We start from the raw sequence: 18,709 nt of genomic DNA on the forward strand, positions 1-18,709 counted from the left end.
CTGGCCGGCGTCCCACCTTGTACTCTCCATAGACTTGAGCTTATCCAAAACTGCTGCCTGTTTCCTAATTCTCACCAGGTCCCGTTCAACCATCACCCCTGTGTGCTCTCAACGACATTGGCTCCCGGTCTGCTAACATCTTGATTTTTAAAATTCTTAACCTTGTTTTCAAATCCCTCCATGGCCTCGCCCCTCACTATCTTTGTAATCTCCTCCAGCCCTACAAGCCTCCATGATTTCCGTTCTGCTCCAATTCTGGCCTTTGTGCATCCCCAATTTTCTTCGCTCCACCATTGGTGGCCGTGTTTTCAGCTGCTTGGGCCCTAAACTCTGGAATCCCTCCCTAACCCTCTCAGCCTCTTTACCCCTCTCTCTCCCTTTAAGACACCCCTTAAAATCTACCTCTTTGACCAAGCTTTTACTCATCTGTCCTAATCTCTCATGTGTGGATTTGTATCAACGCTCCTATGAAATGCCTTGGGATGTTAAAAATGCTATATAAATGCAAGTTGTTGATTAGCAAGGTGGCTCTGCCACTGAACAGTTCTGTCTTCCTCGGTGGAATGTTGGTCAATGAGTTGGGTTTTGAGGAGCATCTTAAAGGAGGAGAGAGGGGCTGGGAGAAGGTGATCCAAAAATCACACCATCAGTTACAGTAACACTGGGAGGCTAGCAGTATTATGGTGCTTTTAACCTTGTATGTTTGACTTTCAATATAACCCTGTTATGCTGTTGTTAGGTGACTGGCAACTAATGCTGAGAAATTGTACTTTCCAAGTTTACTCAGCTCCTGATTTAAATTTTGTTGCTTTTCTTGTAATCCCAAGATCTTGTAAAACCTTGTGATGGTATTAATCGCATTATTATAGATATAGTCAAATAAGGTGTTAGTGATGCATTGCTGTGTATGACTTCAGTCTGGCAAACGAGAGAGAAGTGATGCACGATGGTCCTACTGGGACTGACCTGACTTGGTTAATAATCAATCTTTCAGATTGGGTTATGTGGAACATATCGAGGCAAGCTAACTTGGATACGAGACCTGGAATTCTCGGCAGGAATAGTAAATCCTGATGTAATGTTCTGATACTTCATTTGTGGGGGTGGGTGGGGGGTGAGGGGAAAGAAGAAAGAAATGTATCCAATCCCCGACATATTTTGAGATTTTTCAATACAATATTTTGTGCATAGTGTGGTCATTATGTGGGATTTAGTGTTCATATTTCTACACAACACTGGGGATCAAATTTGGGACCTCCTTCGTTCAATTAGTTTTTGGATAAATTCTCTGAATCATTCGGGAATTTTTTTTTTTAAGAATGTTTAACCAACAATTTTTAAAACAAATTCCGCTGCCAGTTTTGCCTTGTAAATTGTTAAGCCACTTTTGCCTTTTATTTTTCTAATTGGATCTTTGCTTTGTTCCTCAGACCAAAGGATGCGATCAGGGCCTTGAGGAAAAGGCTTACGGGGAACAAAAACTTTCGTGAGGTGATGCTGTGTCTGACGGTTAGTCCTGGGCTTGATCTTTAACACACAGGCTCATTTGTGCCGAGAGTGTTGTCATGGGAAATTGCACTTGCAAACATATCATGTGCTCAGTTGCTATCGGTGGTTGCGCTATGTGCTGTTGAGTTGCGCAGTGTTATCTTTATTTAATAATATAACTTGAATTAAATTGTTTACATGCATGATGTGTGTTTTGTAATGATGAGATCATTATACCATGTGATGCACACCACATTCTGCTGATGAGATGGAGCTGTGTTTCAGTTGGTCTATTCCCCAATGTCTCATTTCTATAAGCAATCCCAGCCTGATAGCAGTATTTTGCTTTTGCATTAGTGGTAGTTACATCTTTTTTTTTTAAACTCTAACATTGGAAGCTGCTTGTAAGTTTTCAGGTCATAAAATGCCTGCCTCCTTTTTATCTTTGACACTTTGAAGCATGGCAGATGATCTCAGAACTTTTATACATGAAATAAATTTAAGAATTAAAATCTATATTAATCAAAACAACATCTTGCAGTGGATAATTTCGTAGATGAGGGAATACCTGGTTAGATTTATGTCCATCTTGCACCTGCCCCTCTCGTAGTGACGAGAACATTTTATTTTTACAGACTGCAGAGTTTTAACGGATGATTGAATACGGAGCCAAAGAAGGAAATAATAGGAAGTGTGACCAAAAGCTTGTCCAACAAGTGGGTTTTGAGGTCTTAAAGGAGGTGGAGAGGCGAAAGGATTTAGGGAGGGAATTCCAGAGAGTGGAGCCTAAATGGCGGAAGGCGCAGTGGGATGAAGGGAAAAATGTTTGCGGCCAAAGTCAGAGGGATAGAGTGTTTTGGGAGGGGTTTATAATGTTAGGGGAGAGGGTTATAGTGCGAGAGCAAGTTGGAGATGGTGGAAAGGCTATGAAAGGATTTGAGCGTAAAGATGAATTTTAAATTTGAGGCAGTGGGAGACTGGGGACCAATGCACTGTTGAGCAGGACTTGGCGTGGGATAAGATATGGGCCGCAGAGTTGAGAGGGTGGAAAATGGACGCCATGCCAGGAGAACATTGGAGTAGTCGACTCCGGACATGACAAAGACACGGATGAGGATTTCAGCAGCAGATAGGCTGAGGTAGGATGCCAAGGTTGCACACAGACCGATTCAGCTCGAGACTGTGTGGTCAGGGAGCGTATGGTGCTTGTGGCAGGAATTGAAGATGATAACTTTGGTCATCTCCATATTTAGTGAAATAAAATTGTGAGGTAGCGGAATTAAAATATCGGGATCGAGCAACCCAACCCCATTCCTGGGCATTTAAATATAAAAAAACAAATCAGGCCATCGACGAGGCTCCTGCAAAAGGCAGGCGGGGGCCTAATTAACATTCAAAGGTCGCATCCCAATAGCATTATCGGTGGCGCAACTTAAATTTAACTAACAAGGGAGGCCTGAGTTGGGGGGCTCACAGCAGCAGATCTGAGGCAGAGGGGCTGAATGCCTAAAGTAAATACAAGATCTACTCCTTTTAGCGCTCTTTGAGGGCTCGGAGGAGCAGGAGTGCTCCCCGCAGGCGCCTCGAGGATGTTTTCGGCCTCCCCAGCCCCAATCGCGACCTGGAGCTTCTGCCTCCCGAATGACTGCCGGGGCCATCCACATTAGGTCCCTCCTGCTGCTACTCACCGCTCCCTCCCACTGGCCAGGCAGTCCACCTGGCCGGCTGTTTGGTGGGAGTCGGCCCAAAATTATTCAGACGCAGCAACCCTGCCATTACAATCAGCGGGGCCTCCACGCCCGGGCCTTGCTGGGTTCTTCCCAGGTTCTTGCCGCACTCTCCCCGCCTCCCTGTTAATATCAGGGTCACTGACTCTGGGCAACAGCCTTGGTTACACCTTATTTAGAATGTTGTGTCGAGTTTTGGTCTCCTCACATGGTGGGTGATGGAGGCCCTAGAAAAGGGTCTGAGGCAGTCCACTAGATTGACACCTAGTTTAAAGGCCTTTGGTTACCATGATTGGCTGCAAGCTGGGGCTTTTGACTTCAGAAAAGCAGAGACTTTGAGGAGATTTGACTGAGGGCATTAAATTCAGTCCAACTGGATAGGCTATTTGAGTTTGATAGGATAGGGGGCACAGAATTAGGTTAGATATCAGGAAGTACTGCTTTTAGAGTCATCGACCAATGGAACAAGTTGTCAGCTGGTGTCGAGTTGGATTTGCTGCAGGCATTCTAAAGAAAGCTGGACGAGTTCCTGAGTGTGGCCAACATCACGATGTCGAGGGCAATGCGTCCCCGGTCACCATGGTCTGATCGTAACAGTAACTGCAGTTCAAAAAGTAATTTATTGGTTGTAAAACTCTTTGGGGCATCCTGAAAACCTGATAAAACACCATACAAGTGAAACTTGCTTCTTCCTCTTTCCCTACATGCCTGTTGCATGTTTGAAGCCCAGTCCCAGTGTTCAGCAATCAACCACAGCACTCAAGTTAAAATTAGAATCAAGGCTGCTATAAAAAATTGTGCTCAATGGATCAACATATTTAAAGTTTGAATTTGTCTAACTTTTTATCTAATCAAGGTTCTGGAGACCTGTGTGAAGAACTGTGGCCATCGGTTCCATACCATGGTAGCCAGTCGGGAGTTTGTGGAGGACGTATTGGTAAAAACCATTCTGCCCAAGAACAACCCACCCAGCGTAGTACAGGATAAAGTGCTGAGCTTAATACAGGTAAGTGGCACCAACAGCTCACGTCTGTCTGCAATATCTGATTGATCAACACCAGTCATTACGAACATATGAAATTGGCGGGGAAGAAAAGACCAGCTGGTTCAGCAAGGCTGTCCCACACGAAGATGGCCAGAGCATCATGACTAAACACTACTTTCCATCATCCACTTCCTGCAAAAATCCAGACTGATTCCTGGGATGGGGGGATTGTCCTATGAGGAGAGATTGTGTGCTATGAGGAGAGATTGTGTATACTAGGCCTATATTCTCTAGAGTTTAGAAGAATGAAAGGGGATCTCATTGAAACATACAAAATTCTTACAAGGCTTGACTGGGTAGATGCAGGGAGGATGTGTCTAGAACCAGGGGTCACAGTCTCAGAATAGGGGTCGGCCATTTAGGACTGAGATGAGGAGAAACTGCTTCACTCAGAGGGTGGTGAATCTTTGGAATTCTCTACCCAGAAGGCTGTGGAGGCTCAGTCTTTGAGTATATTCAAGATCGAGATCGATAGATATTGGGTTTTGTGTAATGAGAAGGGACTAATTAGCAATCTTGTTGTGCGAGGCCCTTTGGTGGGGGGGGGGGAGAAAAGTGACCATAATATGGTAGAATTCTTTATTAAGATGGAGAGTGACAAAGTTCATTCAGAAACTAGGGTCCTGAACTTAAGGAAAGGTAACTTCGATGGTATGAGGCGTGAATTGGCTAGAATAGACTGGCAAACGACACCAAAAGGGTTGACGGTGGATAAGCAATGGCAAACATTTAAAGATCACATAGATGAACTTCAGCAAATGTACATCTCTGTCTGGAGTAAAAATAAAACTGGGAAGGTGGCTCAACCATGGCTAACAAAGGAAATTAAGGATAGTGTTAAAGCCAAGGAAGAGGCATATAAATTGGCTAGAAAAAGCAACAAACCTGAGGACTGGGAGAAATTTAGAATTCAACAGAGGAGGACTAAGGGTTTAATTAATAGGGGGAAAATAGATTACGAGAGGAAGCTTACAGGGAATATAAAAACTGACTGCAAAAGCTTCTATAAATATGTGAAGAGAAAAAGATTAGTAAAGACAAACGTAGGTCCCTTGCAGTCGGATTCAGGTGAATTTATAATGGGGAACAAAGAAATGGCAGACCAATTGAACCAATACTTCGGTTCTGTCTTCACGAAGGAAGATACAAATAGCCTTCTGAAGGTACTAGGGGACAGTGGGTCTAGTGAGGAGGAGGAACTGAAGGATACCCTTATTACACGGGAAATTGTATTAGGGAAATTGATGGGATTGAAGGCCGATAAATCCCTGGGGCCTGATAGTCTGCATCCCAGAGTGCTCAAGGAAGTGGCCAAAGAAATAGTGGATGCATTGATCATTTTCCAACAGTCTATCGACTCTGGATCAGTTCCCATGGACTGGAGGGTAGCTAATGTAACACTTTTTTTTTTAAAAAGGGAGAGAGAAAACGGGTAATTAGTAGTGGGGAAAATGTTGGAATCGATCATGAAGGACGAAATAGCAGCGCATTTGGAAAGCGCTGACAGGATTGGATCAAGTCAGCATGGATTTATGAAAGGGAAATCATGCTTGATGAATCTTCTGGAATTTTTTGAGGATATAACTAGCAGAATAGACAAGGGAGAACCAGTGGATGTGTGTTTGGAATTTTAGAAGGCTTTTGACAAGGTCCCGCATAAGAGATTGTTGTGCAAAATCAAAGCACATGGTATGGGGGGTAATGTACTGACATGGATAGGGAACTGATTGGCAGATAGGAAGCAGAGAGTCGGGATAAACGGGTCCTTTTCAGAATGGCAGGCAGTGACTAGTGGAGTGCCGCAGGGCTCAGTGCTGGGACCCCAGCTCTTTACAATATACATTAACAATTTGGATGAAGGAATAGAGTGTAATATCTCCAAGTTTGCAGATGACACTAAACTGGGTGGCGGAGTGAGCTGTGAGGAGGACGCTAAGAGGCTGCAGGGTGACTTGGACAGGTTCGGTGAGTGGGCAAACGCATGGCAGATGCAATATAATGTGGATAAATGTGAGGTTATCCATTTTGGGGGGCAAAAACATGAAGGCAGAATATTATCTGAATGGCGGCAGACTAGGAAAAGGGGAGGTGCAACGAGACCTGGGTGTCATGGTTCATCAGTCACTGAAAGTTGTCACGCAGGTACAGCAGGCGGTGAAGAAGGCAAATGGTATGTTGGCCTTCATAGCTCGGGGATTTGAATATAGAAGCAGGGAGGTCTTACTGCAGTTGTACAGAGCCTTAGTGAGGCCTCACCTGGAATATTGTGTTCAGTTTTGGTCTCCTAGTCTGAGGAAGGACGTTCTTGCTATTGAGGGAGTGCAGCGAAGATTCACCAGACTGATTCCAGGGATGGCTGGGCTGTCGTATGAGGAGAGACTGGATCAACTGGGCCTTTATTCACTGGAATTTAGAAGGATGAGAGAGGATCTCATAGAAACGTATAAGATTCTGACGAGACTGGACAAGTTAGATGCGGGAAGAATGTTCCCGATGTTGGGGAAGTCCAGAACCAGGGAACGTAGTCTTAGGATAAGGGGTAGGCCATTTAGGACTGAGATGAGGAGAAACTTCTTCACTGAGGGCCCAAGTTTCCACAAGTTTCCTCCGAGCTGGGCGCCCGTTTTTCGCACCTAAAACGGCGCCTAAAAAAATCATCGGTATTCTCCACCGACTTACAGGTTCTCTGGCCCTCGGCGCAGCCAGCATGAGCTGTAGGGGGGCGGAGCCAGGTCCCGGCGCTGAAAACAGTGCCGGGACCTCTGCACATGCGCGCTACAGTCGGCACGCAAGTGCAGTAGCTCCAGGCGCCGAACTCTGTGGGAGGGGCCCGAAGCACGCAGCCCCTAGCCCTGGCTGAATGGCCTCACTGGGGCTGCGTGAATAAGGCTCCTCCCACGGCCAGCTCCTGCTCCCCGACCAGACCCGACACCCGCTCCTCTTTTCCCCCCCCACCCCCCGCCAACCAGAACCGACCCGACACCCGATTTTCCCCCCCCCCCCCCCCCCCCCCGACCCGACACCCGCGCCCCCCCCCAGCCCTGAGACCTGCTTCCCCCCCCAACTGACCCGACCCGACCCGCGCTCCTGTTCCCCGACCCGCCCCCCTCTCTCTTCTCTCCCACCCCCCCCTCCCCTGCTCTCCCTCCCTCCTCTCTTTTCCTCCCTCCCTCCCTCTCTCGCTCTCTCTCTCTCGCTCTCTCTCTCTCGCTCTCTCTCTCTCGCGCTCTCTCTCTCGCTCTCTCTCTCTCTCTCTCTCTCCCCCCCCTCTCGCTCTCTCCTCTCTCTCGCTCTCTCTCTCTCTCTCTCTCTCTCTCTCTCTCTCTCTCTCTCTCTCTCTCTCTCTCTCTCTCTCTCTCTCTCTCTCTCTCTCTCTCCCCCTCCCTCCCGCTCAGCGACACGAACGGCTTTCTCCCCCCCGAATGGCTGCAGAATTCTTCCTGGCTGAAGCACTTTCACACAGGTAGGAAGATGGTTTATTTAATCTTTTCTTGGCTTATAAATGTTTATTCAGGTTGGATTTATTTGTAGAAGTATAAATAAGGATTTATTGTCGAATTTAATAAGTTCCCTTCCCCTCCCCCCCACCTCGTTCTGGACGCCTAATTTGTAACCTGCGCCTGATTTTTTAATGTGTAGAACAGGTTTTTTCAGTTCTACAAAAATCTTCACTGGCTCCATTCTACTTTAGTTTGGAGTACATTTTCACTGTGGAAACTTTCAAATCAGGCGTCAGTGGCCGGACACGCCCCTTTTGAAGAAAAAATTCTGTTCTAAACTAGAACTGTTCTACCTGACTAGAACTGCAGAAAAATAAATGTGGAGAATTGCGATTTCTAAAATAGTCCGTTCTCCACCAGTTGCTCCTAAAAATCAGGCGCGCGTCATGTGGAAACTTGGGCCCAGAGAGTTGTTAACCTGTGGAATTCCCTGCCGCAGAGAGTTGTTGATGCCAGTTCACTGGATACATTCAAGAGGGAGTTGGATATGGCTCTTAAGGTTAAGGGGATCAAGGGATATGGAGAGAAAGCAGGAAAGGGGCACTGAATGAATGATCAGCCATGACCTTATTGAATGGCGGAGCTGGCTCAAGGGAAGGATTGGCCTACTCCTGCTCCTGATTGTTATGTTCTAATGTAATGAGAGCATGTCTGTCAGCCCAAAGTCTCGAGTATTCTGTATTTTTCTGTGTTGATTCACCAGCACATAGTTTTTGTTTCTATATACTGATTTTAAAAATGTCTACATCCACACTTTACCACCGCGCTGTCAGACTATCACTATAAAAATGGTGAATGAGACAGAATTTCCTCCTAACAAACGTGTGAGACACAGCCATCGTGTTCAGCTCTTCAAGGAGGATACTTTAGCCTTGGAGTGGGTGCAGCGCAGGTTCACCGGAAGGGTTAAGTTATGAGGATAGGCTGCACAGTCCCAAGGGTATATTCTCTTGAGTATAGAAGATTAAGGAATGATTTATTTAAACTGTTAAAATGATTGAAGGATTTGATAGGGTAGATCGAAACTCTTTTCTCTGGAGGGGCAGTCCAGAACAAGGGGGCATAACCTTAAAATTAGAGCTAGGTTGTTCAGGGGGATGATTTCAGGAAGTATTTCTTCACACAAAGGGTAGTGGGAATTTGGAACACTCTCCCCACTTTTAAAGTGTAGTCACGGTTGTAATGGAGCAAATGCAGCAGCCAATTTGCCCACACCAAGCTCCCACAAGCAATAATGTGATAATGGGCAGATAATCTGTTTGTAATTTTAACTGAGGGTTAAATATTGGCCAGGTTACCGGGGATAACTCCCCCTACTCTTCTTCAAAATAGTGCAATGGGATATTTTACATACATTTGAGAGAGCAGGCAGGGCCTTGGTTTAAGGTCTCATCTGAAAGACGGCATCTCCGACAGTGTAGTACTTGCTCAGTTCTGCACTGGAGTGTCAGCCTGGATTTTGGTGCTCAAGTCTCTGGAGTGAACCCATGACCTTCTGACTCGGACGAGGGTGCTACCATCATCATCATCATCATCATAGGCGGTCCCTCGAAATGAGGATGACTTGCTTCCACACCAAAAAAGGATGAGTTCACAGGTGTTTCAGTGAAGGACCAAATATTGCATGCCTGTACGTGAATTTTTTTAACTTGTGGTGACCATTGCACACCAGCCACCACACGAGCTTGACAACTAGGTCTTGGTCCAGTGGCAACGGTTCTACAAGACGACTGGAGCCTGCTCTGCTGCACGGACCTAGTGCGCGCACACATCGCAGTGTGGGCTGGACCGTGCTGCCCCTGGGTCCCTGGCCCCGAAATCACGCCTCTCCTGGGCCCCGATCACATCCCTCCACAGTCTCTCGCCGCTCCTGCTGTATCTGCCCACTCGCCAATCACTGGCCTGGATCTTGATGAGGTCAGTCCTGCACCAGCTCACTCTGCTCCCTGAAGTGGTTTGCCTCCACGCTGCTCCCAGGCCACTGCTGCCTACCTTGGTACAAGTAACTACAAGCACACTCGCATACATGCGCGTGTGCGCGCGCACACACGTACATACGCAACATAAACACGCTCACCAATACTATTATAATTGGTCAAAACAAGCAATATTCAGACCTGACAGCGGAAGGATACATTGCTATTGGCCACAGCCTCCCGTTGAATAATTTATGTTTTCCAATCTTCTGAGGAAATTAAGCCCCCCCCTTCCCCAGCCCCTTTTCCCCCCCCGTCCGCCCCTCTCCTCCTCTGTCCACCCCTCTTTCTTCCCCCGTCCGCCCCATCCTCCGTCCGCCCGTCCGCCCCCATTCTCCCTGCCCCTCCTCCGTCCGCCCCTCCTCCCCCATCCCCTCCGCCATCCCCCCCGTCCACCCTTCCTCCATCCCCCCTGCTCCCCCACGTCCGCCCTTCATCCCTCTCTCCCCACCCCCCCCCCGTCCGTCCGCCCCTTTCTCCCCCCCCCCCCCCCCCCTTTGTTGGTGCCTCCCTGCTCTCCAGTTATGCCACTCTTCAAAAAGTGGTGTTTGAAGGATAAATGCAGTACCTGGTGTGGTGATGAGGATCAGTCTCTGGTATGTATTGTTAGCTAACCTTGTCTGGGACAGCAGCTGCCTTTAGTGCCTTGGATTAGGGAGTTCCTGGTCACAATTCAGTGACGCGTGCAGGAAGCCCTTTGTGTGTCGATTTTGTGTAGGGCTATCATGTGCCCCGAGGTGAACAGCCTATTCTAAATCCATTCATCAATAAGAGTCACAATTAAGTTTTTATTTATGCTGAACCTTTGTATGGCCCCAGCTGGAGTATTGTGTGCCAATTCTGGGCGCCACACTTGGGTAAGAATGTCAAGGCCCTGGACAGAGTGGAGGGGAGATTTACTTGAATGATACCAGGGATGTCAGTTATGGGGGCCTAGGATTGTTCTCCTTAGAGTAGAGAAGATTAAGGGGAAGTTTAATAGAGTTCAAAATTGAGGTTTTTATGGAGTAGATGGGAAGAACTGTTTCGACTGGCAGGAGGCTCAGTAACCAGGGGACACAGATTTAAAGTAAATGGTGAGAGATCCAGAGTGGAGATGAGAATTATGATGGTCGGGGAAGCACTGTTGGAAAGGATAGTGGAAGCAGATTCAGTTGTAGCTTTCAAAGGGGAATTGGATAAACAAGAGCAGGGCAGTGGGACTAATTGGACAGCTCTTTCAGAGAGCTGGCACAGGCACGATGCACCAAATGGCCTCCTTCTGTACTGTATGATTCTATGAAGAGTTGTGTCATTACGAGAGATGGGGAGAAAATTGGGAGCAGACATGTATGAAAGCTGACATGTTGTATAAAATGGTAATGCTATGTTTTTAATGTTGGGCGCAGGCTTGGGCCGATGCTTTCCGGAGTACTCCTGACCTCACTGGGGTCGTAACTGTGTATGAAGAACTGAGGAGGAAGGGGCTTGAGTTCCCCATGACTGACCTTGATGCACTGTCTCCCATCCACACGCCTCAGAGAGTAAGTATGAATTGGGGTCTGGTTATTGCACTGCCCCTGATAATGTTGATTTAATTCAGGTGCCTAAATTATTGAAGTCTTTAAATTTTCAATTAGGTTGGTTTGAAAGTGACAATATCTTGATGTTTTAGATATTCAGAATAATCAATTCTAACACAACCCGTTTTTAAAAAAAAACTGGTCAGTGCTTTCGACATCAGATGATGTCATTTGTAATTGATTGGAGCCGTTTCAATTCTGTGGCAGCAGTGCAAACCTAATTGGTGATATTCAAAGATGCAGTTATGGATTTGGGAGGCAACAACATGTTCAAGGACTTTGTAGAGGAAAGAGACATTGGCAGTATTTTTCAAGGACAGAAAGGTCAAGGGTGAGTTTTTGGAGGAGCGGGGTGATGACACCAGCTTTGAAAGGGAGGCAGCTAGTACCTGAGGCGAGGGAACCATTTACAATGTTAGCTAGCGTGGGAGTCCAAAAGGGAAGTTTTGTAATTATCAGTTTTGCTGGAATGAGATCAAGTGAGCAGGAGGTCAGTTTTGTGGACAAGATGAGTTTGGAGAGGGTATGGGGAGAAAGTAGAAAAGAATGTGGGTTCAAGACCAGGGCAGGGGGAACCTTGGGGGAAGTTTGGCTTGGGAAAGGGGGGTTTGCGGTATAGGCAGCTGGTCTCAATCTTCATGACAAAATCCATGTACTCCTTGCACCTAGAGGTGAGGGGCGATGGTTTTCGAAAATGTTTGGTAGTGGAGAAAAGGAGCTGGGGGTTATCTTTGCTTTCCAGGAAAATCCTGGAGTAGAAAATGGTTTTGTCAGAGCAGAGCAAGTCCCAATAGTGCTTGATGTGGTCCAGCTAGATCTGACCTGGATGGTAAACGAGTTGTCCACCGTTTGCCTGTGTCCCGTTGGACTTGAGTGACCACAGATTGGGAGACTAGAAGGAACACCCAAGATGGCAAAGAGTAAGGGATATACTGAAGATAAGGGCATAAAAGGATCTGGTTGTGCTGATCAACAGTTGAAGTAGTATTATGGCCTGCAGAGGGCCAAAGCCTAGACCGTTGGGAGTTTGAAAGTGCAGTTGCAAATGACCTTGAGGGAGAGTGTTAGAAGGGGTCGGCGTAGAAGGAAGTGGAGTTGGAAGTGATCGGAGATGGCCTTGTCTGCGATTGAAATGATAGTACAGAGACCATGCAAGATGGCTAGATCGAGTGGGTGGCTATGAATATGGGTAAGAGCATATATGGAATGAGAGAAGAGCAGTGAAATTGAAGGAGCTGACCAACTGAGATGGAGATTGAAATCACTGAGGCCGAGTTGTTGCTCAGTGAGGAGGCTGAGGGAGGATACCTCGGTGAAAAACTTGGGTTGAGGCTTGGGATGGTGGCAAATGAGGATTTTAAAGGGGAGGCAAGAAGGGTGGAACAAGCTGAGGTGGTTGAGGAATAGGGGGAGATATCAACATGCGATTTGGTGAAAAGAGCCACACTACCACTGCAATAGTTTGGATGGGGCAAGGGGCAGATGGTATAGTCAGGTAGGGAGGCTTCAGTAAGGGGCAAGATGTGGCCATCCATGAGCCAAGTATCCATCAAAGTCGTGATGTCAATGCAATCTTCCAAAATAAGGTCATGGATGGCTTGGGCCGAGTTCATGAGTAAACTGACATTCTGGAGGGGAATATGGAGCAAGCGGTGATTGTTGATCCATTAAAGAAAGACTTACATTTATATAACTTGTTAGATCTCTTAATTTCCAATGAAATACGAACTCCGATTGTAGTTTTAACTTTTTAATCTCGGCAGAGAGCAACAAACTGCTGGCTGATTGCCAGTTTCTTTGTCTTATTGAGACACATGGTCAAAATGGCTGTACTTTATACCTGGATCAATTTACAGAAAAGAACTCTCCTTCTTTGACCTTATTGGCTCAATTGAAAGTCTTTTAACGTTTTATTGGCTCGCTACCCAAGGACCGAAAATGTCAAGTTGATTGATGAGTTAATGCAACATGCTGAGCAGTATGTAGTAGCTTTGACTTGGGGGTCTGTGAATTTTCACAGTCTGTCTAAATGAGCCTGTTTGAATACTCCCAATCCCCCCTTTGATTCTTTCACAAACTGAATCATAAAACATCAGGTATCACTGGTTAAACATTCTACAAAATAATTTCATACATGTTAATAGAGTTTCCTTCTAAAATTTGTTGGTGTTTCGCCACATGTCCGGACTAGTAGCTTCCACACAAATTTACACCAACCCGAGTTCCATCGTGGCCACAATGGAAGTCTGGTTTTAATAGGTTAATTAACCTTATTCCAATTTAATCCAAATCAATATCTTAATTCAACTAGTAAACAACCTTTCCTTAAGCATAACATACCCCTGTGCCACGTACAGACGGTCTGCTGGGACCTGCAAGGTGTCTCACCTGCGGGACAGCAGCTACAGCCGCCTGGTCGCAACAACATTTAATCAACATAAACAAACAATATAAAAGTAAAAGGTATTTACATGTAATTCCCTTCCTACCCTACTATTTCCCTTTGGTGCAGAGGGTCGGCTAGTAAGAAGTAGGCCTATGCCTAGAATACCTACAATCAATACTACAGTAAATTTAAACATTTTCACAAAAAGTAATTGTCCTTATTAGATTTCAGCTTCAGTTACAGGTGCTCGTTTAACGTGTGAAGCGTGGATCCAGGCTTTCTTTCCTTGGACTTTAACAGCTGCCTGGGTGGTCAATAACACTTGATAAGGTCCCTCCCACTTGGCACCCAAAGGTTCTTTATGCAACTTTTTCACATACACCCAGACTCCCGGGATGATGTCGTGTCCTCCTTCGGGTGGATTACCCCAAGTTGCCGATACCTGTCGGGAAACAGAACTAATAGCATTGGTTAAGTTCTGACAGTATGATAACAGAGTGTCACTCATTAAGTGAACATCAGCTTTCCGTAAATCGATAGTTCCTGGCAGCGACATGGGTCTTCCTGTTATAATTTCAAATGGGCTTAGACCTGTATTTCTGTTCGGGTTTGCCCTAATGCTACATAGCACTATTGGTAGTGCCTGGGGCCATGGTGTTCCTTCTTGGTGATATTTGGCAAGCCGTTGTTTCAGAGTTTAATTCATTCGCTCCACTTGTCCTGAGGATTGTGGATGATAAGGACAGTGTAAATCCCATGTAATGTTCAGTAACCTACAGACTTCTTGGCAGACAGCACCTGTGAAGTGTGTTCCCTGATCTGAGTCAATGCTACTCGGGACTCCCCATTGGGGAATGTAATCCTTACACAAGACCTTTGCAGTGTGATTGGCTGTGGCTCTTTTAGTTGGGACAGCTTCTACCCATCTAGAGAATCTGTCGACCATGACAAGAATGTTGGTGTATCCTTGACATGAAGGAAGAGATATATAATCAACCTGCAGATGCAGGGGGCAGGGGGCCTCAGTTGGGGCATTACCGTGATGGGTCCAGAATTATTTTTCTGGCAGACCACACAGCGGTCTGCTACCAGCTGGGCATGTTTTTTAAATCCCCGACCTCACCAGCTTTTCTGGAACCGTGCCGTCATCTGTTGTGAAGCCAAGTGTCCCCACGAGTGGATCTGTTGGGCTAAAAAAGGCATAAGCGCTTGTGGCGCGACTGGCTTGTTGGTAACTCTTTGTCTCCAGACACCATCTTCGCACAGCTTAACTCCTGCCTCAATCCATGTCCATTTTTCCTCTCGGGAGCACTCGCCTTGCATTGTTTGAAGGTCTCGTGTCAGAGTCCTGAGTGCTTTCAATCTGCACATCTGTGTTGGTTCTTCTGGAGGAACGCCCTGTGAGGCGGCATCTTTAGCTGCCTGGTCGGCTAGGGCATTTCCCCCTGTGCTTCTGTGGTATTTTTCTTGGTATGGGCCTTACACTTCAGGATGGACACTTCCTGAGGTAATTGTATGGCCTCCAGTAAGTCTCGGACTTCTTTTCCATTTCGGATAGGTGTACCAGCAGCAGTAAGGAATCCTCTTTTCCGCCATAACATACCAAAGTCGTGAGCGACTCCAAAAGCATAACGCGAATCTGTGTAGACATTAGCTGTCTGTCCTTCTGCTATTCGACATGCTTCTGACAGGGCCCGTAACTCGGCCTGTTGTGCTGACGTTCCTGAGGGTAAACATCCTTTTACCATGGGGATGGGAACCAATGCAGGGAGACAGAGGGAAACAAAACGGAGGCAAAAGCAAAAGACAGAAAGGAGATGAGGAAAAGTGGAGGGCAGAGAAACCCAAGGCAAAGAACAAAAAGGGCCACTGTACAGCAAAATTCTAAAAGGACAAAGGGTGTTAAAAGAACAAGCCTGAAGGCTTTGTGTCTTAATGCAAGGTGTAGCCGCAATAAAGTGGATGAATTAACTGTGCAAATAGATGTTAACAAATATGATGTGATTGGGATTACGGAGACGTGGCTCCAGGATGATCAGGGCTGGGAACTCAACATCCAGGGGTATTCAACATTCAGGAAAGATAGAATAAAAGGAAAAGGAGGTGGGGTAGCATTGCTGGTTAAGGAGCAAATTAAGGCAATAGTTCGGAAGGACATTAGCTTGGATGATGTGGAATCTATATGGATAGAGCTGCAGAATACCAAAGGACAAAAAACGTTAGTGGGAGTTGTGTACAGACCTCCAAACAGTAGTAGTGATGTTGGGGAGGGCATCAAACATGAAATTAGGGGTGCGTGCAATAAAGGTGCAGCAGTTATAATGGGTGACTTTAATATGCACATAGATTGGGTTAACCAAACTGGAAGCAATACGGTAGAGGAGGATTTCCTGGAGTGCATAAGGGATGGTTTTTTAGACCAATATGTCGAGGAACCAACTAGGGGGGAGGCCATCTTAGACTGGGTGTTGTGTAATGAGAGAGGATTAATTAGCAATCTCGTTGTGCGAGGCCCCTTGGGGAAGAGTGACCATAATATGGTGGAATTCTGCATTAGGATGGAGAATGAAACAGTTAATTCAGAGACCATGGTCCAGAACTTAAAGAAGGGTAACTTTGAAGGTATGAGGCGTGAATTGGCTAGGATAGATTGGCGAATGATACTGAAGGGGTTGACTGTGGATGGGCAATGGCAGACATTTAGAGACCGCATGGATGAACTACAACAATTGTACATTCCTGTCTGGCGTAAAAATAAAAAAGGGAAGGTGGCTCAACCGTGGCTATCAAGGGAAATCAGGGATAGCATTAAAGCCAAGGAAGTGGCATACAAATTGGCCAGAAATAGCAGAGAACCCGGGGACTGGGAGAAATTTAGAACTCAGCAGAGGAGGACAAAGGGTTTGATTAGGGCAGGGAAAATGGAGTACGAGAAGAAGCTTGCAGGGAACATTAAGACGGATTGCAAAAGTTTCTATAGATATGTAAAGAGAAAAAGGTTAGTAAAGACAAACGTAGGTCCCCTGCAGTCAGAATCAGGGGAAGTCATAACGGGGAACAAAGAAATGGCGGACCAATTGAACAAGTACTTTGGTTCGGTATTCACTGAGGAGGACACAAACAACCTTCCGGATATAAAAGGGGTCGGAGGGTCTAGTAAGGAGGAGGAACTGAGGGAAATCCTTATTAGTCGGGAAATTGTGTTGGGGAAATTGATGGGATTGAAGGCCGATAAATCCCCAGGGCCTGATGGACTGCATCCCAGAGTACTTAAGGAGGTGGCCTTGGAAATAGTGGATGCATTGACAGTCATTTTCCAACATTCCATTGACTCTGGATCAGTTCCTATGGAGTGGAGGGTAGCCAATGTAACCCCACTTTTTAAAAAAGGAGGGAGAGAGAAAACAGGGAATTACAGACCGGTCAGCCTGACATCGGTAGTGGGTAAAATGATGGAATCAATTATTAAGGATGTCATAGCAGTGCATTTGGAAAGAGGTAATATGATAGGTCCAAGTCAGCATGGATTTGTGAAAGGGAAATCATGCTTGACAAATCTTCTGGAATTTTTTGAGGATGTTTCCAGTAGAGTGGACAAGGGAGAACCAGTTGATGTGGTATATTTGGACTTTCAGAAGGCTTTCGACAAGGTCCCACATAAGAGATTAATGTGCAAAGTTAAAGCACATGGGATTGGGGGTAGTGTGCTGACATGGATTGAGAACTGGTTGTCAGACAGGAAGCAAAGAGTAGGAGTAAATGGGGACTTTTCAGAATGGCAGGCAGTGACTAGTGGGGTACCGCAAGGTTCTGTGCTGGGGCCCCAGCTGTTTACACTGTACATTAATGATTTAGACGAGGGGATTAAATGTATCTCCAAATTTGCGGATGACACTAAGTTGGGTGGCAGTGTGAGCTGCAAGGAGGATTCTATGAGGCTGCAGAGCGACTTGGATAGGTTAGGTGAGTGGGCAAATGCATGGCAGATGAAGTATAATGTGGATAAATGTGAGGTTATCCACTTTGGTGGTAAAAACAGAGAGACAGACTATTATCTGAATGGTGACAGATTAGGAAAAGGGCAGGTGCAAAGAGACCTGGGTGTCATGGTACATCAGTCATTGAAGGTTGGCATGCAGGTACAGCAGGCGGTTAAGAAAGCAAATGGCATGTTGGCCTTCATAGCGAGGGGATTTGAGTACAAGGGCAGGGAGGTGTTGCTACAATTGTACAGGGCCTTGGTTAGGCCACACCTGGAGTATTGTGTACAGTTTTGGTCTCCTAACCTGAGGAAGGACATTCTTGCTATTGAGGGAGTGCAGCGAAGGTTCACCAGACTGATTCCCGGGATGGCGGGACTGACCTATCAAGAAAGACTGGATCAACTGGGCTTGTATTCACTGGAGTTCAGAAGAATGAGAGGGGACCTCATAGAAACGTTTAAAATTCTGACGGGGTTAGACAGGTTAGATGCAGGAAGAATGTTCCCAATGTTGGGGAAGTCCAGAACCAGGGGACACAGTCGAAGGATAAGGGGGAAGCCATTTAGGACCGAGATGAGGAGGAATTTCTTCACCCAGAGAGTGGTGAACCTGTGGAATTCTCTACCACAGAAAGTTGTTGAGGCCAATTCACTAAATATATTCAAAAAGGAGTTAGATGAAGTCCTTACTACTAGGGGAATCAAGGGGTATGGTGAGAAAGCAGGAATGGGGTACTGAAGTTGCATGTTCAGCCATGAACTCATTGAATGGCGGTGCAGGCTAGAAGGGCCGAATGGCCTACTCCTGCACCTATTTTCTATGTTTCTACTTCCTCATATAAGGTTGTAACTGCCCATCCTGCTTTTCTGGTACCACTGTCAACAAAGGAGGAACCATCTGTAAACAGGATGAGGTCTGGGTTGTGTAGCGGCTCCTCTGCTGCTAAGGCGGCTGCTTGTTTCTTTTAAAATCTCCACGCTGTCATGCTCTTCACATTCTCCCCCCTCTTGCTCCCTCGATTCTGACATCGGGAGCATAGTTG

At 46.3% G+C, this 18,709-nt stretch overlaps 1 protein-coding gene across 4 annotated transcripts in view; it reads left to right on the forward strand.

The window, feature by feature from the left end:
- Positions 1-18,709, forward strand: part of LOC139229945 (TOM1-like protein 2) — a 125,733-nt gene that overhangs the window by 57,881 nt on the left and 49,143 nt on the right. For all 4 annotated transcript variants that reach the window (XM_070861601.1, XM_070861599.1, XM_070861600.1 and 1 more), the window contains 3 exons: positions 1,431-1,509; positions 4,072-4,221; positions 11,125-11,259. In XM_070861601.1, coding sequence (XP_070717702.1) covers positions 1,431-1,509; positions 4,072-4,221; positions 11,125-11,259 — 364 coding nt within the window. The remainder of the gene's footprint in view (positions 1-1,430; positions 1,510-4,071; positions 4,222-11,124; positions 11,260-18,709) is intronic.

Source organism: Pristiophorus japonicus, chromosome 19 (genome assembly GCF_044704955.1).
Source record: "Pristiophorus japonicus isolate sPriJap1 chromosome 19, sPriJap1.hap1, whole genome shotgun sequence".
In the NCBI taxonomy this organism is placed as follows: Eukaryota; Metazoa; Chordata; class Chondrichthyes; family Pristiophoridae; genus Pristiophorus; species Pristiophorus japonicus.